We start from the raw sequence: 26,817 nt of genomic DNA, 5'->3' as shown, positions 1-26,817 counted from the left end.
ACACTCCTAAGCTTGTCATACTTACCAGCCCGGTAATTCCACATGTACCCTGTCTTAATTGTAAATTCCACTCCTTTAGCCACCTCGCAAGTCATGGCGTTATGGTCACTCTCACCAACTGGTGGCAACATGGTCATATTCGTTACATCCACATTCTGAGATGCAATTACTAGATCAAGCACTCTCTGCCCCCTAGTATTTTCCATTACATGCTGTCGCAGATAGTTATTCCTTAATAACCACATAAAATCCAATTCCTTCTTCCCATGTGCCCTCTCCTCCTTCCAGTCAATGTTACCATAATTGAAATCACCCATAATAATTACCCTCCTTCTGCTCATTTCTTCTATTTGCCTATGCATACTATCCCCACCATCTATTCCATCACCTGATCTATAGCAGCACCCAATTGTATATTTTGTTCTGCTAGCCTCTATCTCACAGCAAATAGCCTCAAATGTGCTCTTTTCTCTCTCCTGCAGTTCATCTTCTATATTCCTTGGCTGCAACTCATCAGCTATCATCAATAACACTCCTTCCCCCTTTTTATTCTCCCTGTCATTCCTGAACACGCTATACCCGTCACATTCAATCCCACTAGCTTTATCATCTTCTGTCAGCCATGTTTCACTAATACCAACAACCTGTGGCCTGGAAGTGCCAACCAAGGCCAAAAACTCTTCCTTCTTGTTCCTAATACTCCTGGCATTAGTGTTCATGAATTGCAGAAGCCCGTTAGTCCCATCCCTACTTTGATGCCTTATACTAACTATTCCATTCTGATTTGTTGTCCTTCGTACTCGCTCGGTCATATTATACTCATTCATACACTCAACTGCCTCCCTAAAGTCTGCACATCTACTTCCCCCCTCTTAATAAATCTAGTTTCCCTGAGTCTGTACATCCACTTCCACTTCATTCATCAATGCTTTTTCAAGCCTCTGTACACCGAATCCATACAAATGTAAACCATCCATCTTATATAAATCCTTTCGCCCATCGAACTCACTCCACACATCTACAAATTTCACACCACTCTCCATGCATAACCCACGCATAAAGTCATTGGCAATTATGGCCCTCCTTCTAAACACTTCACTGTCATACTGCGGAAAAGTACTCACGATCCTAACTCTCTCACTCTTCTCTTTTGGTACCTAAAGTAATTCCCTCACATCCTCTATCATTTCCATTTTGTCTTCTTTCAAATCATTTGTTCCTGCCATGACTATCATTTCTTTCAACCTCTGTTTTTGTGCTCTAATAGACTTGCTGACGTCCTTTATGTTCGCACCCAGTTAGTATGATTTCGTCAAACTCTCAACTCTCACGCCTCTTAATAACGAATCTAATTTTTGTTTCTCTGTATATGCTTCAGAAGATGACCTTGATATAAAGGTTGCAAAATCGAGTGTGGATTTTGGTTTATATTAAACTAAAGTTTTACTCAAACATGATAGTTGTCTCCATAATTTTCAAAAAATGTATTCTGATCACTGTGTAAGGCTAAAAGAAAGGATTCTATGAAGTATCTTTTTGATTATATTTCTTGGGTAACCGTTGTTTACTAAGATCTGAGATACAAGAGTGATTTCATCAAGGAGATATTTTTCTTCTGAGATAATGCTGGTCGCCTTGATTTCTAACCACACCATCAATTGGAATAAAAGCTCCATGCCCTATATAGAAGAGGATTTTTGATGTAGAAACTTCAAAGAAGCCACAGTTGTAATATGCTGTGGAGAAAATCTAAACATAAATCAAGGAATGATTCTGAAAGACATCTGGAAACGCATAATAAATTCGCTCAGTTTACCAGAATTTCATTTCGCTAAACACTATATAACGCACTCAATAAACAATGACTGATATGCCACGTTCCATGCTTATGATGTTACACATCGGTTTAATTTATTTGACTGTGTTGCTCCATTCTTCTTTTTTACTAGCAAACGTTAGTTCCTTGTATCATTACACATGTCCTGAAGAAGCCAGACAGAACAGCTGGTGAAACTTGTAGACATTTCTTGCATATATTTTACAAAATCTCTGGTCAACTAATAAAGCCAATAAAAAGTTCGTTTTAATATTTAAGAAGTGATCAAATACAACACAGAGATAAATAAATAATTTTTTATATCATTTTGTATCACTTTTCTTCCTGTGCTTCCACAACCTGTTTCTCAACCTCTTTCTCTGATCCTTAGCAATACTAATTTCATATGAATCCTGTGTGCTTTTGGTAAACAACAATCACTCCAAATGACCAACAACACCTATTCAAATGCATTCCATCTCAAAACCATTCTAACTTCCCTTCAAATTCATTCCGTGCAATCAAAAATTGAACACTTTTTGCCAGACACACAATTCAGCAGTCTTGTCTTTCGATACACAATATACTACAAGGGTGATGATAATGAAGAACTCAGGAGACAGCTTGCAGGTATAACATGGAATGAGGAGTTAGCTGGAAAAGAGATCAATGTAGCATGGGAGATATTCAAGAACTATCTAGTAGAAGTAATGCCTAAATGTATTCCGAAGGTCAGAAGGTTAAATAAAGTAGGTGTGAAATGGATGAATGAAGAGATTAAGCATGCAATACAGAGAAAAGGGCATTATGGAGACAGTATAAGAGAAGTGGTAATAACTAATTCCATGAGGATTACAAAGACCAGGCAAGGCAGGTGACTTGGTTGATGAGGGTAGCTAAAGAGAGGTATGAGCAGCAGTTAGCTAATGAAGCCAAAAAGAATCCTAGGGAATTCTTTCGATATGTAGCCAGCAAAAGAAAGAATGATTATGGAAGGGTGACATTGATTGGAGGAAATGGTATAAAGACAGCTGTTGCAGAATGTGTGGTGGAGATACTTAATGAGCAATTCATAAAGATCTTTCAATTTTGTGAATGTGACTTCATGGAGAGATTGACAGCAGTTGATGATGGACAGGAGAGACTGACTATAAGTGAGCAAGAGGTGTATTGGGAGTCGAGAAAACTAGATGTAAATAAGGCTATGATACTTGATAATCAATAATCAATAATGATAATACTTGAATATCACCACATATTCTGAAGGAATGTGCCACGGAGTTGATATCTGCCTTGACATATTTCTTTAATATGATTCTTGCATTGGGTCAAGTTCCTAAGGAGTAAAAGGAGGGCAAGATTGTGAAACTTCATAAAGGAGGTGATAGAACTCAATCATTAAATTATAGAACTCAATCATCAAATCTGTGTATCAGGTGTTGTGGTTAAGTTGTTAGAGAAGCTTGTGAGAACTAGGATCCAGAGGTGGGTTAACAACAACGGTATTATCTTTGATGGACAGCATCAAAGGTTATGTTTCAGTAATAAAAGGAAATACGAGATCTTGGGATGATAGTGGATAAGGATCTGAAATTTAAGGGACACATTGCCAAAATTGTGAAGACAACACAAGAGACTTCTGGGAATGATGCAGAGGACACTGACCTGTAGAAGTAAGAAGATTCTTGTTCCATTGTAAAAGGCATTAATTTGGCCACATATTGACTACTGTATCCAGATTTGGTCACCTGGTTTTCAAAAGGATGAAGAGATGTTGGAAAGGGTCCAGAGGCAACTGATTAAGATAGTTTCTGACCTCTGGAATGTCGAATATGAGGAAAGACTGAGAAGATGCAATTTGCAGAGTGTAGTGGATAGGAGGAAGAGGGGGAGATATAATAGAGACCTACAAGTTAGTAAGGGGTTGTTATAGAATCAATGTTGGAGAGGTTCTACAGAAAACAGTGGGAGATCAGGGGAAAACCAGAGGTTTTCCCTGGAAACGTAGAAAGCGGTTATGAGCAGGGGAGGGAGAAGCAGGTTTTTTGTGTGCTGAGTTGTCAATGATTGGAATGCCTTACCTGAGAGTGTGGTGTCTGTAGAGAATTTGAGTGTGTTTAAAGTGCATATGATGAGCTGTGTGTATGATAAAAGGACCTCCTAGATGGGTCTTTGACTCCATGGAGTCTTGGGTAATAATATCACTGCTCTCCTTCTAAGTTCACTAGTGTCATATCTGGGCAAGAAACTAATCACTTTCCTAATGAGACTATTATCCTTCCTCCTGAAACAATTCTTCAAATCCCATGCATTTCTTCAAATGTCTTTCCACATTCTTTGTCTCAGTATCCAACTCATTTGTGCCCACCATTACCACTAATTCTGATGCGAGTTCCTTCCTTGTATGCAAAGTATTTGATATTCTTTTTATATTGTACTACCATGAAAACATGGTCTTAGGTACCCTATTATTTACTACCTTTAATGATTGAATTACCATATAAGGTCACCCTATCATCTTTAGATATTTCTTCCTGTTAACTTCCTTCTCATTTACATTAGTTAATCTCTTCTTTTGTTCAGTTCCCTCCTCAACACTTTTAAAATGACTCTTCATTTTCATTAACTCTTGCCTAAGCTTTTCTATGTAACTTCTATAATTATCAATAGATGTCCATGGAGTCAAGAGACTCATGGTGGATGATCCCGCCCTCACAATGCACAGATCATCATACCTTGACTTAAATGCATTCATTGCCCTGCACTTACCTACTCTCAGCTTATGCATTCCAATCACCCACTAATCTCCATGCAAAAAAATCTACTCCTCACACCCACTTATACAGCTTCCAAGGATGACCATTCGTTTTTTCTATCTGTCAATTTTCTATTAAAATTGGGAGACAGGAAGAACGATAACAATTTTCTCATTTTTGGAATGCCATAACCTTTTATCCTGTGCAGTTAGCCTAGTGGCTTTGGGAATCACATGCCTGGGGAAGGAGTGTCCTAGGTTCAATTCCTGTCAATGACGTGAGGAGCTTAAGGATCTTCCTCAACCATAGCCAAGTTAGCCGGTCTTGTGTGTGGACAGCAGGGTTTTTTCTGCCAGTTTATCTGGGGTTTTGCATCCCACAAGCAGGCAAACCGGCCCCGTGAAAACATGGGGACGGTTTGCCTGCTTGTGGATTATGGATTACATCATGGAAAACATGGATTACAGTCATGAATACTTAGAGGCACAGTGCAGACCATCGTATCCTCGTATTTCAGTTACGAAATCCAAGCATGCTTGGAAGGTTGTGGGTCTTAAAGTCCTGTTAAAGCCACTAGATGGATGAATGGATAATATTTTATTGCACTTCTCATATACTATAATACATTCCTTCTAATCATTTAATCTAACACTCCATAAATCTTTAACATCTTTGGGTGCATACATAGAACAATCAAATCTCACTGAATCATATTTGCTGTAAAAAAGTCTACGAAAAAACTTGATTTCCAAGTTGAAACTTTCTGCATTGTTGTGTATTCTTCTTTTCTGCTGCCATTTTTATAATGTTAACTAGCACTTCCACAGTAATCAACACAAGATCCGGAGCAAACACTTTTAAAACCACAATACCATATATACAATACCATATATGCACAATGATTATATACGATCTCATACGGAGGTAGCAGGGTTTTTCCTCCCGGAAACTCGGGTTTTTCATCCCGCATACAGACAAATCGGCCCTTCAGAACACACGCAATTTACAGACAAAACATACTAGTTGTGGTAGTGGTGGAGGTGGGCGGTAGATGGCGTTGATGGAGATGATTCGTAGTAGTGGTTCGGTGTAGTGGTTGAGACAGTTGTAGGTGTACTCCTGCGATGAGTCTTCGGACTCCTTGGAGGTGTCAGGAATAATAATAATAATAATAATAATAATAATATCCAGTCTTACTGGATATAATCACAAAAACATTATTTTAAAAATCTACATGATATAATTAAGGAAAAAAAAAAGACTTTTCAAAACACTGTTCATACACACTGCTACTTCTTTTTGCAACACTATTGACACCCCAACTTTTACTAAATATATCAAATTTTTCAACTAAATTTACTGAATTAGTAAATTTTTATAAATTTTGTTAAATTATCAAATGAATTTATTACTAAATTACAATTTAGATAATTTTTTTTGGCAAAAAAAAAAAAAAAAATACTTAGATACCAAGACATTTTATGTTCCCAATCAATCATTATAAGCAACACTCACTATATAGCATTTATGCAAATATACTGTTGGTTTGCAGAACTTTTGTAATGGACTTAGGGGAATTATCTATATGAAATGAACAAGTACGGTGTTTTATAATTTTAATAATATACAGGTTGATTATCATGGCTCTGTTTTAATATGATCCTTCCCAATAGTTAACACCTGCTTATCTCGCTGTTTGGGAGATAATTTTAATTGCACCTTAATATTAAATTCTTATCAACCTCAACTTTTCTTTAATATTTTTTATGGATTAGTTAACAAAGTGGTGCTTACTTTTTGTATGTCAACAGCATGTGAAGTATGGCATCATCTCCAAGTTTGTAAAGTTCTGTTGAAAGTGTATAATTGTTAAATGGAGTAGCCAAAATAACATTTCTTTCTCTAATCCAAATTTGTCTTTTATCTTTCTGAGATTTATTTTTATCTTCAAAGAGACCTAACTTGGATGTAGTGCCTTCATTCACCTTAAAATGCAATAGAGTAATAATCCATAATTCATTACAATATTGTAAGGCTATATTCATCACTATTCATCCAATAAAAAAAGGGTTATAACACTGTAAAGTACTGTACTATATATATAGTAAAAAAAAAAATTTCTTAAAAAAATCATCAAATAATTAAAAAACCTAACATATAAGAATATATATACAATAATATAAAGAAAATAATTTTAGAAATTTAATTAATCTTCTTTTCAAATCTTTATTCATCTTCACTCTCAAAATTTTCTGAACTTGATTCTTCATCAGAAACCAAGTCATCGCTGTCTTAAAATAATAAGGCATCGGGTTTCACTTTATTACATGAATTCTTTGCCCATTTGCACAGCTGCAAAATTGTGGTCTTCTTTCTTCTACGTGTAGATGTTTCCTCAAAATTTAGAGATTGCATCCAATTGAACCATTTTTCCCTCATAAATCCTTTAAATGGTTTGTTTATTATACTGGGATTACAGTTATTTTTGTGTACCTTTTGCAAAGTTCATGCTGAACAGCTTCAGTTTATCTAACAGATAAGCTTAGATGTTTATGGTTATTCATGAATTATTTTTTAATGGTATTAACAACACCAAATGAACTATTTTATAAATAGATGTTTTATTAACTGCTTATATTTTGCTGAATTTCAAATCAGCATCATCAGAGCACAACACAGCATGCATATGTGACGGTGAGTAAATGACATATGCAATGTATATGCAACAGTGAGTAAGTGAAACACTGAAAGTATACATGACAGTGAGTAAAAATTGCAAACATTGCAAATATGCAATGTATATGCAACATTGAGTAAGTAAAACAATGTTTCACTTACTCACTGTCACATATACATGCTGTGTTGTGCTCTGATGATTCTGATTTGAAATTCAGCAAAATAGAAGCATTTTAATAAAACATTTTTTATCAAATAGTTTGTTTGTTTGGTGTTGTTAATACCATTAAAAACAAGTCATGAGCTTCAGTTAATGGCATCTAAACTGATCCCATATTAACAAAGTAGGTTTGCTTGCTCCACCTTTGCTACGAGTTGCCTGGTGTTGTACTACTTACCCAGGTAAGATAGTACAACACTATATTCAGTCCTGAAGATATTTTCAGGTGCAAACTTTGTTTGCTCTCACCGGGATAAAAGATTAAACTAAATTTATTATATTCTAACCTAGTGAAAAATAAACTTTCAACGTCTTTCTCTAAATCCAGAGTAATTTAATAAAAAAAGGTGGCAAACCTTTTGGCAACTCCTATTGGTAAAGATGACCTTGCTACTGCTTCTGCCTGGTATCTCCAACTCTGGGCCTGGCTCCCACTGAAGAGACCTCAATAAAGGTCGAAACTAGTCTGGGTAGTGGCCAATCCCTTAATGCATAACAGTATACATATCCACAAGGAGATGTGTTTTGCATTTTGGAAGATACTGGGTTAGGAGTGTTGGTAGCTTGCTCCACCTTTGCTAAGAGTTGCCTGGTGTTGTACTACTTACCCAGGTAAGATAGTACAACACTATATTCAGTCCTGAAGATATTTTCAGGCGCAAACTTTGTTTACCTCACTGGGATAAAGGATTAAACTAACTTTATTATAAGCAGTAATTTTACTAAAAACTAAATTAGTGTTAAAAAACAATGAATTTTTGTGTTTTTTTAAGCATAAACGACAGTGTCAGCATGCAGATGGCATCATGGACTGTAGCAGATTAATGCACCCCTAATTATAACAAGTCACCATCATATCGGTTAGTATTAAAAATGAGTAAATGAGTGTCTACATTCATTTTTAAGTGTATACAAAAGTGACTATGCAATGCTCAATGTGATTTCAAGTTTCAGATTGAAATGGGTTGGTGATGACATTGCACAAGGGTAACTAGGGATCCAAGGGGATGTTAAACACGTACTTGAATGTCAAAGTATCAGAAATAAGGGAGAGGAGTCTTTGGCATTGGTCAGCTTGACTTGGCCAAAAATTATTGGCATCGGTGAAACCTGGTTGACAGAAAACGATATAATTACTGGGATAGAATGTAAAGGGCATTGCATTTTCAGGAAGGAAGAGGAAATAGGACAAAAGGTGGGAAATTGATGATAGCTAAAGAACTACAACTAACAAAATTAGAAAAAGATTTGAGGTTTGGGGGAAATGATTCGCTTGAGGCTATATGATGCAAGATAGAGGGTACCAATAGCAGAAAATATATTACTGATTGCAGCTGTAGACCAGGGTTCCAAAACAAGATGTAAAAGTTAGAAATATCTGTGAAAGTTCAAAATTGTCTTGTTTTCTAGCATTTATGATGACTCTGTGAATCTCAATAATTATATTTTTGAATTTGTCTGGCATTATTTGTGATATTTTCATTTTTGCGCGCACACATATAAATCATTTCTCTTCATAAATCTAAAGTGCCATTAATTGCAACCCTGTAAAATCAATATTTTTTCTGTTGTCAATAATTTTCGCTTGTTGAATAATCATTTTTGTAGATATGCAGCAACCCAATATTCTTTGATCCATTATCCAAGTTCTTTATTCATTTTCAATTCATTACTGTCACATATTCCCGGCCATCGCAAAAAAAAAAAAAAAAAAAAAAAATTGGAGAGGGCGCTAGTGGGCCAAAGCTCCTGATACAGATAAGTTTTATTAGGAATAATTAAGTATATATGCGTAATTGTTTAAGTAAGAGTGGCTGTAAACGTTGTACACTACCGATATTATTAGTGTGTGTGTGTGTGGGGGGGGTTTGCCTAAACTAAATTATGAAATCGTTATTATTAGACCTAGTAACCTGCAAAGAAAAAAAAAATGGCGGCGGCATTGTCATTCCATGATTTTAATTTAGATTTCAGTCGTTTCGTTAAGTATGAGGACTGTTATATGTATTCCTTCGATTACATAAATGATTTGTGGATGTTTAGTGCAGATGGAAGAAAGGTGTGTGCGAAGTGTGACCTGAACGAGGAACTGATGAATGCGAATATGAAATTGATGACAGAAAGTGCTAGTACCGATTGTGTCGTGGGTGCGCGTTTGAAAGAGAAGGATGGCAAGTAGAGAAGCGAAAAAATGTTAAAAAAATCAAGAAAAAAGAAATAGAGCAATTTGACAACCGTAATGGAAGTTAAAAATGACGAAAGTGAGGTGGAAACAAACGAAATTGAGAGAATTAATGAAAGTAGAAATGGCGTGATGCAGAAATCGCAAGTAAAAAAAATCGAAAGAACAAATGATAGCGAAAAAAGAATGAATGATGGAGAAAGTTGGACGCATGTTGGAATGAAAGCACTGAACCAAAGAAAGATGAATGACAGTAAAAGTGAGAAGAATGATAGCAAAAGTTGGACGCATGTTAGTTCGAAAGCACGGAAACAAAGAAAGATAATTGAATGTGAAAGTGAGAAGAATGATAGTGAAAGTTGGACGTATGTTGGACTGAAAGTACGGAAACAAAGAAGGATGAATTTAGAAAGCTTTAATGATAGAGAGAATGTGTCGCGAGGTTCGGAAGGTGAATTGGATTAGATGAAGCAAGAAATGAAATGGATGCAGAATGAAATTAAGAGAATTCAGGTCAAAACTATTAAAATAAATCATGATGGTATGAAAGAATTAACGAAATGAGCGAGTGGCGTTGTATGGCAACTCCATTATTAAAGGTGTGCTAGAGGATAAAATGCACAAGGTATGTTTTCCAGGCAGTAAAATGAGTAGAGTGATTGAGGCGGGAGCGAGCAAAAGAGTTAATTGTATTAATTGGTACAAATGATTTGAGAGAGAACAAAGAGCATGTCAAAATGAATGTCAGGAGACTGCTTGGAAAGATAAAAAAGAATAGTGTGACAGAAATGGTAGTCAGTGTGTTGCCTAGGTATGATTGTGGTGAAATGAGGCGGAGAGCAAAGATTATGAATGATATTCTGGCTGAAATGTGTGAGGAGATGGGAGTACAGTTTGTTAATGTGTGGAATACGTTTGAGGGATGAAGTGAGCTGTATGGGGGGCGATGGATTGCATTTCAGTGGTTATGGTGTGAGTCGCTTGGAGAGACTGCTGCTGGAAAGTAGAGAAGTGAATAGAGAGAATGAATCAGATCAAGAGGGGAGTGATATGGAAGAGCAGGAGAGTAAGACAGGAGAGATTGAAGAAGTGGAAATGAATGGGGAAGTGAGTGGTATGGGTATAGAAAATGAGAGAATGGGTGTGCAAGAGGAGCGGGGAAACGGGGAGGCTCAGGGTGGATGGGTACACAGCGTGAGAATGGTGGATGCTCCAAGAGGAGGTGAGAGCATGTGTAGGCAGGAAAGTAATGGGATGACCAGGGATCAAGAGGAAACAGATGGAATTGCAAAGGGTTCTAAAATGAAGAAGCAGAAAGGGAAATGGCCCCAGTCCAGCATGGAGAGATCACATCGAGTGAGTGGTATCAGTGGAACTAGCTGTAGATCCAGAAATGAGTAGTTGTGTTTGTATACCAATGCTAGAAGTATAAGAAACAAGGCGGATGAAACGGTTGCACTAATTGCGTCTGTGCACCCAGAGATTGTCGGAATAAGTGAGACATGGTTAGATGAGGATGACATCCTGACAGGAATAAAGATGAAAAGGTATGATGTGTTTCGTGAGGATAGAAGGAGTAAAAAGGGAGGGGGAGTGCTATTGATGATAGAGAAAGAATTATGTCCATACAAGGTAGAGATGCAAGAGGGAAATAGGGCCAGTGGTTTTGAGGCAGTATGGTGTGAGATAGAGGTGAACAGAATCAAATACTTGGTGGGATGTTGTTATAGACCTGGTAATGTGGATGGTGGTGATAGTGAAATGTATAGTCAAATTAGCCAAGCAAATAAGAAAAGGGTGATCATTATGGGTGATTTTAATTATGGAAATATAGACTGGAATGAAGAAATAGCAACTGGAAGGAAAGAAAATGAGTTTCTTGAGTTTTTGAGGGATAACTACCTCAGACAGTATGTAAGAGAGGGCACACGAGGATTAAGGGTTTTGGATTTGGTCATCTTATCGGAGGATGTAATTATCAATGAGGTGTCAAATCATCCACTGATTGGTGAAAGTGACCATGAGGTGATTACCTGGGTGGTTTCCAGCAGTGAAAGGACCCCAGTGAAAAAAGGGAATATGTGGAACTACAAGGGGGGTGATTATGAAGAGCTCAGAAGACATCTTGCAGGTGTAGCATGGAATTTTCAAAAACTATTTACTAGATGCAATGTCTAAATGTATACCATGGGTGAGAAGGTTAAATAAGGTAGGTGTGAGATGGATGAATAAAGAGATTAAGCATGTAATACAGAGAAAAAGGGCATTGTGGAGACAGCATAAGAGAAGTGGAAGTAACCAATTTCATGAGGTCTACAAAGACCAGGCAAGGGGGTGACTTGGTTGGTGAGAGTAGCTAAAGAGAGGTATGAACAGCAGTTAGCTAATGAAGCCAAAAAGAATCCTAGGGAGTTCTTTTGATATGTAGCCAGCAAAACAAAGAATGATTATGGAAGGATGACATTGATTGGAGGAAATGGTATAAAGACAACTGCTCCAGAATGTGTGGTGCAGATACTTAATGAGCAGTTCATAAAGATCTTTCAATCTTGTGAATATGACTTCATGGAGAGATTAAGAGCAGTTGATGATGGGGAGGAGAGACTGACTGTAAGTGAGCAAGAGGTGTTTTGGGAGTTGAGTAAACTAGATGTAAATAAGGCTGTGGGACTTGATAATATATCACCGCGTATTCTGAAGGAATGTGCCAGAGAGTTGACACCTGCCTTGACATATTTTTTTAATACGAGTCTTGCATTTGGTCAAGTTCCTAAAGAGTGGAAGGAGGGCAAGATTGTGCAACTTCATAAAGGAGGTGATCGAACTCAAGCATCAAACTATAGGCCTATCTGTGTGTCAGGTGTTGTGGTTAAGTTGTTGGAGAAGCTTGTGAGAACTAGGATCCAGAGTTGGGTTGACAACAATGGTATAATCTTTGATGGACAGCATGGATTTGCTAAAGGGAGGTCATGTTTTAGTAATCTACTTACTTATTACAATAAAGTGACTGCTTCCTTGGACAGAGGAGGATACATAGTAATATACTTGGATTTCGCAAAAGCTTTTGATAGAGTACCTCATAATAAGTTGACAGTCAAACTAGAGCAGATGGGGTTGGATATTAGATAAGTGCATTGGATTGGAGACTAGCTATCTGATAGGTATCAACAAGTTGTGTAAGGGGTGCGATATCCAGGAAAAGAAAAGTCACTAGTGGAGTGCCTCAGGGGTCTGTTTTAGGGCCATTACTATTTAACTTGTATATTAATGATATTGGCGAAGATTTGGATGGAGATATTCAATTGTTTGCAGATGATGGAAAGTTGGGATGAACCATAAAGAGTAGTGAAGATGTTGCGGTCTTGCAAGAAGACTTGAATAAATTGAGTGATTCGGCAAGCAAATGGGGATGTGAGTTCAATGTTGCAAAATGTAAGGTTTTAAAATTTGGAAAACAAAGATGGGATGCAGAATTTATGCTTGGTGAGAATATATTGTTGGAAGTAGAGGAAATAAGAGATCTGGGGGTGATAGTGGATAAGGATCTAAAATTTAGGGGACACATCGCCAAAATTGTGAAGACAACACCAAGACTTCTGGGAATGATGCAGATGACACTGACATATAGAAGTAGGGAGATTCTTGTTCCATTGTATAAGGCTTTGATTAGGCCACACATGGACTATTGTGCCCAGATTTGGTCACCTGGTTTTCAGAAGGATGAAGAGATGTTGGAAAGGATCCAAAGGCGACAGACTAAGGTAGTTTCTGACCTCTGGAATGTCGAGTATGAGGAAAGATTGAAAAGATGTAATTTGCAGAGTCTAGTGGAGAGAAGGAAGAGGGATGATATGATAGAGACCTACAAGTTGGTAAGGGGTTGCTATAGGATCAATGGTGGAGAAGTTCTACAGAGAATAGTGGGAGATCAGGGGAGAACCAGAGGTCATCCCTGGAAACTGTATAAAGAGGGTGTGAGTAGGGGGAGTGAGAGGCAGGTTTTTTTCGTGCAGAGTTGTGAGTGATTGGAATGCCTTGCCTGAGAGTGTGGTGTCTGCAAGGAGTTTGAATGTGTTTAAGACACGGTATGATGAGATGTGTGTGAGATAAAAGGACCTCCCCAAATGAGTCTTTGACTCCATGAGGTCTTGTTTAATAATAATAATAATAATAATAATTATATCATGGGCGTATATTCAGGATGTGTTGGTGTGCAGTGCACACCCATGGAATAGCAATATCACCAATATTATATTTTTTTAATTTATTCCTGTTAGAGACTCTCCTAATTGTTTTTTCCTTGCTTCATGTGATTCCTAAAATTAAAGACACTATGCTAATACTTCATGAAGAGAACGCTTTTTGACATGCAAACATTGCATCACATTTTCATTAATAGCCTTGGTGTGCGGTCACAAATAGAAACGCCTTTAAGCCGTTTACTGACATTTTAAAAAGGTTCAAAGTCACAGAAAAAGAGTACACACCAAGTTAGAGTGCACTGATTGACCACATATCTGTTCCTTATGGCACACACAAAAAATTGTGCTCTGCAAACTGCTACAAAATAAAACAAGTCATTGCAATGAACTCTACTGAAAATGACATGAACTTTTTTGGTTACATGACAGATAGCTACTATGAGACCTCTACTCCAATCATCTGGAATTCATCCTCTGACAAGGCCTTCTGAATTATGCAATGTAGCCACAGTAAAACATTTATACCTCCATATTTCAGCATTTCAAATCGAATATCATCTAATCTAGCCTGCCTTTTCACATTTCAGGTTTTTGATGGCTTTATCTACCTTAAGTATTGATGTGTACTCCTGATTACACTGCTCTTGAGTGTTTTCTCCACCACGCTGTCACTGCTTATTTCATTTAGCAGTTTTTCAAAGTCATTACTGAAGACCTAGAATATAATTTTCTTCAGTTTTCATGTGACAATTTTCATCTTTGATTCCTTTTACAGTACTCTTCCCTCCATTTCTTAGCATTTTTAATAGCTCCCACAATATTTTGCCATCTTCCTGATATTTATTTCCTATGTTCTTCAAAATACTTTCTTCCCATTACTTTTGTTTAGCTAGTTTTTCACATTGATTAACTACAAAACACAAACATGCCACACTCAATCACAAGCACACCAGATTAATTTTATGCTAAAATTATGCAAAAGTCATGATTTGATTATGAGATGCATTTCCAGTACGCTGACGGCACAAAAAGCTGCTGCTGAGGTAGTAAAGATAGTAAAGCAGAAGGCTTGGGAATCTTTTGGAGAAAGATTAGACTCATCCTATGCAAATGCAAACAAAGTATTCTGGCAGACCATCTGCCGCCTTTGAGGGAGAAAACTGTGCACAGTAAGGGCAATTAAGGCCTCTGATGGCACACTTTTAACAACCGAGAAGGATATCCTCCACAGATGGAGGGAAATACTTTGAGACCCCTTCATAACCCAGGTAGCACAGCAGTTGTGGACATCCAAGAGGTGTAGATCAGGGCGATGACTAGTCTCACAGCAGAAGAGGTCCATTTAGCAATAAAATCGCTAAAATCAGACAAGGCTGCTGGTGATGAAGAAATTCAGCCCAAAATGCTAAAAGCCTTAAATCAAGATGGTGTTCTCTGGCTGACTCGAGTGTGTCAGGCTGCTTGGATATCTGGGTGAGCACCAAAGCAGTGGCAGATAGGCATAATAATACCAGTCTTCAAGAAGGAAGACCAGAGAGAGACTGCAGCAACTCTATTGTGGCATCTCTCTGCTCAGCTTGACTTGGAAAGTATATGCTACATGCTTGGAAAGAAGGTGCAGGAGCATAGTTGAGTCAAAGTTCCAAGAAGAACAATGTGGCTTTCATCCTGGTAGAAGCACAACTAACCAAATCTTCGCTTTAAAGCAAGTCTTTGAGAAATCTTGGGAATATGCCAAGAATGTCTACACATGTTTTGTGGATTTGGAGAAGGCATATGACCGAGTTCCTCAGGATAAGCGTTGGCAGGTAGTACAGGAGTATGGATTGGATGGTCAACTATTAGCTACCATCAAGTCCCTGTATGAATGCCCAGAGTTTTGTGTCCAGGTAAACAGCATAAAGTTTAAACCTTTCACGGTCTCTGCTGGCCTCTGCCAAGGGTGTGTTCTGTCCTTTTCATAATATTTATGGACTGGAATGATAAGCACAGCCGAGGCAGTGAGTGTGTCAGAATTGGAAGATGTAGCATTGGATGTCTGCTTTTTGCAGATGACCTAGTTCTGTTTAGCTCTTCCATAGATAACCTCCAGCGGACCCTGGATAGGTTTGTAGCTGTTTGTGCAGAAGCCAGAATGAAGATCAGTGTGGCCAAAACTGAAACATTTGTGGTCTCAAGACAACCATCCCAGTGCACTCTACATGTGAGTGTAGTCCCACTGAGGCAGGTGGGGAAGTTTAAATACCTTGGGTCCATATTTACGAATGATGAAAATTGGGACGTAGAGCTAGATATTCGGATTGGCTCAGCAAGTGCAATATTGCAGTAGCTTGGTCGTTCGGTAGTATTGAAGCAGGAGTTAAGCCAGAAGGCAAAGCTGGCTGTCCTCAATACCATATGTCCCCGTCCTCACCTATGGTCATGAGAGCTGGATAATGACCGAAAGAATGCAAACATGAATCCAAGCAGCTGAAATCAGGTTCCTTCAAAGGGTTGCGGGGCTGACAAGTTTCAACAGAGTCAGAAGCTCTGCAATTCGGGAAACCCTCAATACTAAACTGCTGCTTCTCGGTGTTGAGAGATCACAGTTACTATGGTACGGTCACTTGGTCAGAATGCCACAAGAGAAGCTCCCCCAGCAGGCCCTCTTTGCCAAGCTGAACGGTGGGAGGCCACGTGAAAGGCCAAGGACTCGCTGGATGGATTATATCCAAAACCTTGGGTGGACATGTCTGGGAGTCCCACCAGAATATCTGAGCTTGGTGGCAGAGGATCATGACAATTGGAAGTTCCTCTTGCAGCTGCTGTCCCCCACAACCCAATTAGGAAAGGTGGGCCTTGAAGATGAATGAATGAATGAATTATGCAAAAGTTATAAGATATCACTAACTATTAACATTGAAACTCGTCTTTTTTTTGCAGACCATATGTTGAAGGAGACTGAACTTTTCGCCATTGAACGGCGAAATCCTTATTCAGCTTTTAGGAATAATTCTACGTTCTCTCTCCACCTGACATATATTGAAAAATCATCTTGCACAGTGCTTTCAAATCCTCTTACTAACTTGTGTTTCTATTATCTTCCTTTCCTTCCTTCAACTAGCTACCAAACTTAGAGACTGCATTCCTTTAATCTATTTTCATAGATTAACAACCCAAAGATCCAATTTCATGTTAGTTATTTATCTCTAAATGTTTTCTTCATCTCTGAAAAAGCCAAATAACCATATCTGAATACACTCGGGTCTTTTTTTATGCATATCTTTTTATGCAGATTTGAAGTTATATGGTGCTTAACTACAAAACTTATGTACTGTTGTACATAATGAACAGCATGTTGAAGCACATTCTGGCATAATGTGAGTAACGTGTAAGCAGTGAGTGTCCGTGAAGTTTAATTTTGCATGTGAGTAAGTGTTGGTCTTATCATTATCAAAATTCTAAATTTTGCTAATTTTTATTGTAAAGATTTAATTTGGCCCAATGGAGGAAAAGCAATTTCTTTGGAAGTGAAAATTGCAATTTTAGATCTCTTAGCAAAAGGAGAGGGATCTACTGAGATTGGTAAACATCTTACTTTAGGTGAATCTACTATAAGAGCAATTAAAAACAATGAAGTTGCAATAAGAAAATCTGTCATTTCTGGCACAAAACTAAGTGCCAAATTATCATCATACTCAAGAGATAGAAATATAAGATCTGATAATGTTGGAGTCTTAACAAGTAACAGACTGATTTTGAGGAAAATTGTAGATAGGAAGTTAGTAATGATGTAAATTTTTCATGTAATACTATCATATCCTGTACACCCCTTGAGAGTACATGGCAGGAATTTGATGATGATCATTAATTGTTGACAATGCACCAAGTCATCCGCATTTAGAACATCCAAATGTGCAGGTAGCGTTTTTTTCTACCCAATACAACAAGCATTATTCAGCCATTAGATCGAGGCATAATTGCTACTTTTAAAAACTATTACATTAAACACACTTTTCAATTTATATCGCATAAACTAGTAATGTGTTAGTAATGATGTAAATTTTTCATGTAGTATTATCATATCCTGTACACCCCCCCCCCCTTGAGGCAGGAATTTGATGATGATGATTAATTGTTGACAATGCACCAAGTCATCCGCATTTAGAACATCCAAATGTGCAGGTAGTGTTTTTTCCACATAATACAACAAGCATTATTCAGCCATTAGATCGAGGCATAATTGTTACTTTTAAAAAATATTACATTAAGCACACTTTTCAATTTATATTGCATAAACTTGAAAATGAATTGTTAACAGTAACTGACATTTGGAAAAAATATTCTATTTTGTATTGCTTAAATCATATTGCATCTGCTATCACTAAAATAAGACCACAAACTTTAAATGCCTGCTGGAAAGCAGCTTGGCCTTGATATGTTGCAAAGTGCAACCATCTACATTATCAGCTGAAATCATTACTTTGGCACACGAAATTGGTTAAGGTTTTGATACATTTAGCCAGAATGATGTAGATGAATTACTTCTGGAAATTCCTTAAGTGATGATGATATTATTGGATAATGATTAACTTTAGAAATCGTCGAAGATCCAGAAAACGATAATGAAGCAGAAGAAACATCTGTCCCCTCACTGAAAATGAAAGTCTGGCTGCGAGAAAGGTGCTCATTGAATGGAAGGAAGGTAAGATAGTGCCATTGCATAAGGGTGGAAGCAGACTGGAAGTGTCTAATTATAGGCCAGTTTGTGTGTCATCAATAGTTAGTAAGATCTTGGAGAAAGTAGTGAGGGACCATAAACAGCACCGGGCAGATGAGGGTAATGTCATCTGTGAGAATCAACATGGATTTGTGAAGGGCTCTCTTGTTTTAACAATATGCTAGCCTTTTATAATAAAGTTACAAGAGCATTACATGAGGGAAAGGCATATACTGCCATTTTCCTAGACTTAGCAAAGGCATTTGACAGGGTGCCACATGATAAGCTGATACTCAAATTGCAGCGCATGCATCTGGATGTCAGATTGGTCAACTGGATTCAGGATTGGCTATCCAACAGGTATCAGAGAGAGTTGTGCATGGTGGAGCAACAATATCAAAGAGGCAGATGGTTACAAGTGGGGTTCCACAGGGCTCAGTACTGGGACCTGTATTGTTTAACCTTTATATCGATGACATTGTCCGTGGATTGCAAGGGGATATTCTGTTGTTTGCAGATGATGCGAAGCTGGGAAGGATTATTAGTAATAGTGAAGATGTGGTAGCCCCGCAAGAGAATTTGAATAAGATAGATAGATGGGGAAATGAATGGGGGGATGTCAGTTGAATGCAGCAAAATGTAAGGTCTTGAGGTTTGGGACACATCGATGGGATGCTGCATATTCTATGGGAGAAGTTAAACTGGAGGAAGTAGGAGAGACAAGAGATCTGGGTTTGATGATTGATAGAAACCTGAAATTTAGGGGACATATTGTAAAGGTAGTGAAGGTAATGCAGAGGATTGCTGCAATAATGAGAAGGACACTGATCTGCAGAGAAAAAATGATTATCATTCTGTTGTATAAGAATCTGATCAGACCACACTTAGACCACTGTTCTCAGATCTGGTCCCCAGGATTTCATTGGGATAAATTAACTGTGGAAAGGGTACAAAGGCAGATAACAAAGATGGTTTCAGGATTGTACAATGTTAGTTATGAGGATCGGCTGAGAGAGTGTGGACTGCAGAGTTTGGTGGATAGAAGAAGGAGGGGGTGATATGATTGAGACTTTTAAACTGTTGAGAGGTGGTTACAGGGTTGACACTGGGGAGTTCTTTCGCTTGGTTGAACAGTGGGAAGGAGTCATGACAAGGGCCATCCCTGGAAGTTACGAAAGGAAATTGTGAGAAATAGCTGAGGAGTGGTTTCTTTGCTTGGAGGGTGGTTGAACCATGGAATGCATTGCCTGCTGGAGTGGTGAGAGCAAGAACGGTCAATGCATTTAAGGAGTAGTATGATAGACTTTGTGTTTTCTAGGAGGGACCTCCCTCCATGAGTCTTGATAGACTTGTGTTTCTTAGAAAGGACCTCCCACGATGAGTCTTTTAAGTCCATGGAGGCCTGAAGTGGCTTGGAAAAGTTTCATGTTTGGTCTCTACAGTAGGGTTTTCAAATTAAGTAAAAAAATAAATGAAAGATGCAAAAAATATATAATATTTATAAAAAATAGAAAAAATCGCTAGCCCCTCCACTGTACAAAATGTACTATCATCATTAAATTCCTGACATTTACCCTCAATGGGTGTACAGGATACGATAGTACTACATGAAAAATTTACATCATTAATAACTTCCTACCTACAATTTTCTGCCAAATCTGTTACCTGTGAAAGCTACAACATTGTCAGATCTTATATTTATATATCTATCTTCTAAGGCACTTTTTACCATATCAATCCAACTATATCTTGATCTTCCTCTGGCTCTTTTTCCTGCCAACCTGGCAGAGAAAAGAACACTTGTTTGGCTAATCTTTCATCGCTCCTTCTGTTTAAGTGACCTCACCACCTGAGATTAGCTCTGCTAATGCATTCCTGGATACTGACAATGTCAAGTTCTTTCCTAATATCCTCGTTTTTAATATGATATTGCCATTGATGCCATCTGTTCACGCCTGTAATCTTTCTAAGGATTCTCATATCGGCAGTTTCTAGTCTTTGGTCAAGTGTTTTACTTCTAACCAGGCTCTCAGATCCATAAGTTAAAATTGATTTGAACACTGCCTTGCATACAGCTAATTTAGTGTTTTGACTAATTTCTCTCTTATTCCATATAAATTTATTCCGTTTGACTTCCTACCATACCAGCTTTGTTTATTCTGTTGTCTATTTCCATATTTAATTAACCATCTTCACTAAATATGTGCCTAAGCAGCTGAAATGTTTTACTTATTCTATGGGTTCTCCATTCACAATGCAACTGATATTTTCAATGCTTCTGCCTATTTTCATTATCTTTGTGTTCTTATTGCTGACCTTCATACCATATCTATCACAACAGTTATTCAATTTAGTCAGGGAACCTTGCAGACTTGTAGCAGATTTATTTATTATTATTATTATTATTATTACGGGTATCTCCATGGAGTCAGTAGACTCTTCGCGGGAAACCCAAACTAGCAAAATAATATCTGTCATATCTCTTCTTGAATTCATTTACAGACGAAGAGCTCACAACTAAGTCATGCAATGAATTCCACTCGTTCACCACCCAAAAAACCTTGTTCTGACACCTTTGTTAACCACACTCTTCTTTAATTTTCAGAGATGACCTCTTGTTCTTCCATCACTATCACCTAGCTGAAACATTTACCCTACATCAATCCTATAAAAACCTTTCAGTAATTTAAATGTTTCTATCATATCCCCTCTTCTTTGCCTATCAACCAATCTCTGCAATCCACAAGCTCTCAATCTATCAATGTAGGGGGCATTTTTTATATCGCTCACCAACTTGGTCACTCTTCTCTGAACCCTCTCCACAGCCTCCTCATCTCCAAGGGATCCAGGTGACCACACCTGAGCACAATAATCCAAATGTGGAAGTATCGATGCTTTATAAAGGCGAATAATAACCTCTTTATCTCTGGATGTCAGTGTGTTCCTCAACAAACAAGTAATCCTATGTGCAATCTTGGACACCTTAGCAATGTGTCCTCTGAACTTCATCTCCCTATCTACCAACACTCCTAAGTCCCTAGCCTCATCAATCTCTTGGAGTACCTTTCCACCAATGTAGTATACAGCTGGTAATCTTTTAATCCCAAAATGCATGACTTTACACTTTTCCACATTGAACTGACATCCATTATCTTTTGCCCATTTTACCAGCTTATTTAAATCCTCCTGCAAACTTTCAACATCAGCTTGATTTTTTATTGCGCTACACAACTTTGTAACATCAGCAAACAACTGAATATCTCCCTTTAAGCAATTTCCTATATCATTTATATACAAATTAAACAACATTGGCCCAAGCACAGAGCCCTGAGGCACACCACTGGTCACCTGCCTCATTCTGGACTCAGCTCCTCTATACACCACCTTATGGTATCTCTCCCTGAGCGATTCTCCTATCCATATCACCAATTTAATATCCATTCCCATCTGCTCCAATTTGCGTAACAGTGTTCTATAGGGTATCCTGTCAAAAGCCTTAGCAAAATCCAGGAGGTACCACTGTGTAGCCTGCTCCTTTGTCCAACTCAGATTCATTCTATTATGAAAAGTTAATAGATTGCTAAGGCAGGATCTACCTTTAACAAAACCATTGGCCTCTATAGAGAATCATATCCTGATCCACCCATTCTTGAATTTTGTCTTTAACCAACTTTTCCAATACTTTTACCACTACTCCTGAGATGGTGATTGGTCTTTAATTAACTACTGCAGTTTTAGAGCCACCCTTATTCAAAGGAACCACTTTGCCTAACTTCCACTCCCTAGGGACCATACCAGAGTTCAAACTTAAATTAAATATCCAAGTAAGAGGGGGTTGACAATTCATTTGCACATTATTCTCGCAACACCCGAGCTGATATTCCATCTAAGCCTACAGCAGTGTTTGCATTTAAATTTTGCAATATATTTAATACCTCTTTAGCTTCAATTCTCACATTAGGTATTGCTACAGGTATAGAGATATCCTCACTTGGGTGATAGACTTTTGAAAAGTGATCACTCAGTAACTCGACTATTACATCTGATTTTGTCACCTCAATACCATCAGCACCCACTAAAGTTATCCTTCCGAAGTCATTCTTCCTCTTACTTGCCACATAGTGGAAGAACTCTTTGGGATTACCCTTGATCTCTTTGGCTAAGGTCTTCTCATAATCTGATTTAGCTTTTCTTACTATGCTGGTAACCTTCCTAGCTTGAGCCTTGTACTGCTCATGGGTGTACTGGTCGCCTTTCTCCTTGTAAATTCTCCATAACCTTTTCTTTTTTTGCAGATCAAGCTTGATACTACTGCTCATCCATTTAACGCCTGCCTTGTTTGACCTCCTGACCATGGGGACAGAATCTGATATTGCTTTCCTCAGATACCCGCTGATTTTATCCCATGCACTGCTAACATCTTTCCCTTGCAATATGTTCTGCCATGGGATGGCTGCAAGCTCACTCCAAAGCTTGTTATAATTGCCTAACCTGTAGTTCTGTATATATCCCTTCTTAACAGAAAAATCCACAGATTTTGCAACCTCCCAAGTCAATACCACATGATCGCTTTCACCAATTGGAGGTAACGAGAAAGTGGTATTAAACCTGATATCAAAATTGGAGATGTTAATGTCAGAGGTTATATGCACTTATGCATATAACCTCTGAACCAATAACAAGGTCCAACACTCTCACACGACGTGTCCCTTCAGTTATGTGCTGTTTCAAGTAATTATCTCGTAGAAGATGTATGAACTCATTTTCCTTTTTGCTACGTGATATTTACTCCTTCCAATTGATATCACCGTAATTAAAATCCCCCATAATAATCACTAAGCCTTCACTCATTGCACTAATTTGCTGATGCATGAATTCAATATCTCTCCCTGCACTTCCTGGCCTATAGCAGCATCCAACTGTATATTTGGTTGCATTAGTCACTATTTCGCACCAGACTGCCTCAAATGAACTCTCATTCACATGTCTATCATCTTGATATACTACTTTCTTTGGCTGCAACACATCAGCTATCATCAACAGTACTCCTCCCCCCTGTTCTATCTTCTCTATCCTCCCTGAAAATACTGTACCTATCACATTCAATTCCAATGACCACATCTTCTGCTGACAGCCAAGTTTCACTAATGCCTACAACTTTTGGTGAGATTGCACTGACTAATGCCAAAAATTCTTCTCTCTTATTTCGAATGCTTCTAGCATTGGTATACAAATTTAGAAGTATAACATCATCTGCATAAAGCAAGGAGCTGACAATAACATCTCCAATTTTGATATCAGGTTTAATACCACTTTCCTTCATAATGTAATCCATATAGATAATGAATAGCAGAGGTGATATTGTACATCCTTGCCTGACACCAGATTTAACATTAAACCATCTCCCTGTACTTCTTTCAATTCTAACTGCTGACTTACAACTCAAATAAAGACTAAGTATTGCTTAATATAATGATCATCCACTGACACCATACAACTGTAGCATTTTGAATAGCTTCTCTCGTGGCACCTTGACAAATGCTTTTTCCAGATCTACAAAACTTAAATACAGATCTTTGTTATATTCCCATGACTTTTCAACTATTTGTCGTAAAGTGAAGATCTGATCCTGACAGCCTCTATTTGGCCTGAATCCAGCTTGTTCCTCACCAATCTTCTCTTCCACAATCCTTTTCAACCATTTCTCAAGTATACTGGCATAAATCTTACCAGGAACACTCAGTAGAGAAATACCTCTGTAATTCTCACAATCAGTTTTATTTCCCTTTTTATATATGGGTACTATGAGAGCTACTCCAATCATCAGGAATTCGTCCTTCTGTCCAGGCCCTCTGAACTATGCAGTGTAACCACTGTAAAACTTTTATACCTCCATACTTGAGCATTTCTGGTCTAATATCATCTACTCCAGTGGCCTTTCCACATTTCAGACTTTTGATGACTTTTTCTACTTCACGCATGGATATGTATTCGTGATTGCATGCCTGATCAGTGTTTTTTATCATTGTTCTGTCATCACTGCTAGTTTCATTTAGCAATTTTTTGAAGTAATTACTCCATACTTCAAGGATATCTTTTTATCCTGTTTACATGTCACCTTTATCATCTCTAATTCCTTTTACAGCACTCTTTCCTATATTTCTGAGCTTCTTCAACAACCTCCAGAATATTTTGCCACCATCTTGATATTTATTTTCTATGTTCTTGCCAAAGTCCTCCCATGACGTTTGTTTAGCTAGTTGTACACAGTGTTTAGCTTTCTTATATTTGTCTCTGTATTCTCTAAGAGCACAAGCTGACTTATTTGCCAGGAACTTTTGATATGCTTTCTTCTTTTCCTTCACTGCCTCTTTAACTTCCTGTGTCCACCATGGAGTTCTGATTTTTCTATCCTTGCAGACAACTTCACCACATGTCTCTCTAGCTGAATCAATCAGGTTTTTCTTCAGAGGTTACCACTGAATCTCCAAGTTTTGATTCCTGTTCTCAAACTCTTTCATTTTTTCTTGAATAATCATTGTGTATTTTAGTCTACAGTTCACATCTGAGAGCTGCTCAACTTTTTATTCGTTTTAAAACTTTCTTATATGTTCTTCTTTTCAATATGAAATTCAATTTTATCCTGCTTAAGACTAAATGGTGATCACTTCCAATTTCAAATACTCTGTACACTCTAGTGTCCTGCACCAGGGAGAAATCATCACTATCAACAATAACATAGTCAATGAGACTTTTCTTATTCCTTGCCTCTTCTCTCCATGTGAATTTGTGCATTTTTATGTTGGAACATGGTGTTAGTAATAACCAGTCCATGTCCTGAGCAGAAATCCAACAAGTATTTGCCATTATTATTAGGTTTGCTCTTTTCTCCAAATTTTGCCAAAATATTTTTATATGTCTCACAATCATTTCCTACTCTGCTATTTAGATCCCCAACAAGGACCAACTTTTCATTTTTCATTGTGTCAGTTGCTTTTTCTAAAGTCTCAAAAAATTCTTCCACTTCTACCTTAGGTGAATCTTCTGTGGGACCATAGACACAAATGTCTCATTGTCCAGTTCCCCAATCTATATTTGCCCACATCACTCTACTTGAAATTGCCTGCCTTTCAAGAAGATTAGCCTCATATTTAGTGTTGAATACTATAGCTACTCCTTCTTTTCCTTGATTGTCACTGCCTGAATACAACATTTTGTATTTATTTTTCAGAAAGAGCTCACCAGTTTTGGTCTTTTTTGTTTCAGTCATCCCTATTATGTCGATCTGGTACTTATCTAATTCCTCATCTGGCTCCATTTCTTTGCCATTCAGGCTTCTTATGTTGATAGTACTAATCTTTAACTCTGGGGATGTTGAGTTGGGGTGTGTTTTAGGATTTGTTCCAGTAGCTGACTTTTCGCTGTTTGCCCTGGTTCCCTGCCAAAAACAATGGCGGCCTTGTTTAACCGGGCGACACCCCAGCCGGCATGAAATTCTATCATGTTGTACCATCATTTAATATTGTGGTTTAAGCCAATAAGAATACAATTTGGTCGGTTAAAACACAAATTGCTAACCCATCCTCGTTCATTCAGTATTTTCAAGGAGATACCTAACACGGTGTACCATGAGAAGGTGAGGATTGGACATTAGGTCAGAAGCCCTGGTTGGTTCTCCACATTCCTTTAAAGGCTATGTGGAGGTCTTCTCTCAGGTTGTACAGCTTTGACCCTTACAAATAACCTTTCTTGGGTGAGAGCAACATAAAAGAAAAAAACAACAACAAGATTTAGAGCATCATCCATCTCAAAAAATAGGCATCTTCAAATCTTTTCTCAACAGAGCACATGCTATCTGTTCCAATTCCAAAGCTCTCCAACAAGAATTAAGCATCATACAATGCATCATACTACCCTGAACCTGTACAGCGAGTCCCTATCCACACCTCACAGGCATCTCTGAGATGACTACTAAGATCCTTAAAAGATACAATTTGTTCATACATTTTAACTCCATCAACAAAATCTCCTCATACTATCTATGAAAGATAAACAGCTTTCTATCTCTCCCTTTATGTGGGAGTGTTTAGTGCGAGTGTCTCCACTTATACTTTAGACAAACAAAACATTCTGTTGAAAAATTAATACAAAAATTCCAATCTTATTACAGCAACAATAAAACTGGAAAATCTGGCCTTGCTCAGCATAGAGTGAAACTGCCACAATATCTTCTGGTGTAATGCTCACCTTTTACACCACTAAAATT

General features: G+C 37.8%; 1 protein-coding gene across 1 annotated transcript in view; it reads right to left on the bottom strand.

The window, feature by feature from the left end:
* Positions 1-26,817, bottom strand: part of LOC150095133 (uncharacterized) — a 489,238-nt gene that overhangs the window by 386,963 nt on the left and 75,458 nt on the right. The window contains exon 5 of the mRNA XM_090410959.1: positions 6,367-6,557. Coding sequence (XP_090267085.1) covers positions 6,367-6,557 — 191 coding nt within the window. The remainder of the gene's footprint in view (positions 1-6,366; positions 6,558-26,817) is intronic.

The sequence above is a fragment of the Typopeltis vanoorti genome, chromosome 21, assembly GCF_054136105.1.
Source record: "Typopeltis vanoorti isolate ZY-2024b chromosome 21, IOZ_Tvanoo_1.0, whole genome shotgun sequence".
In the NCBI taxonomy this organism is placed as follows: domain Eukaryota; kingdom Metazoa; phylum Arthropoda; class Arachnida; order Uropygi; family Thelyphonidae; genus Typopeltis; species Typopeltis vanoorti.
The sequence above is the reverse complement of the archived record's forward strand: the minus strand, read 5'-3'. Positions and strand labels throughout refer to the sequence as shown.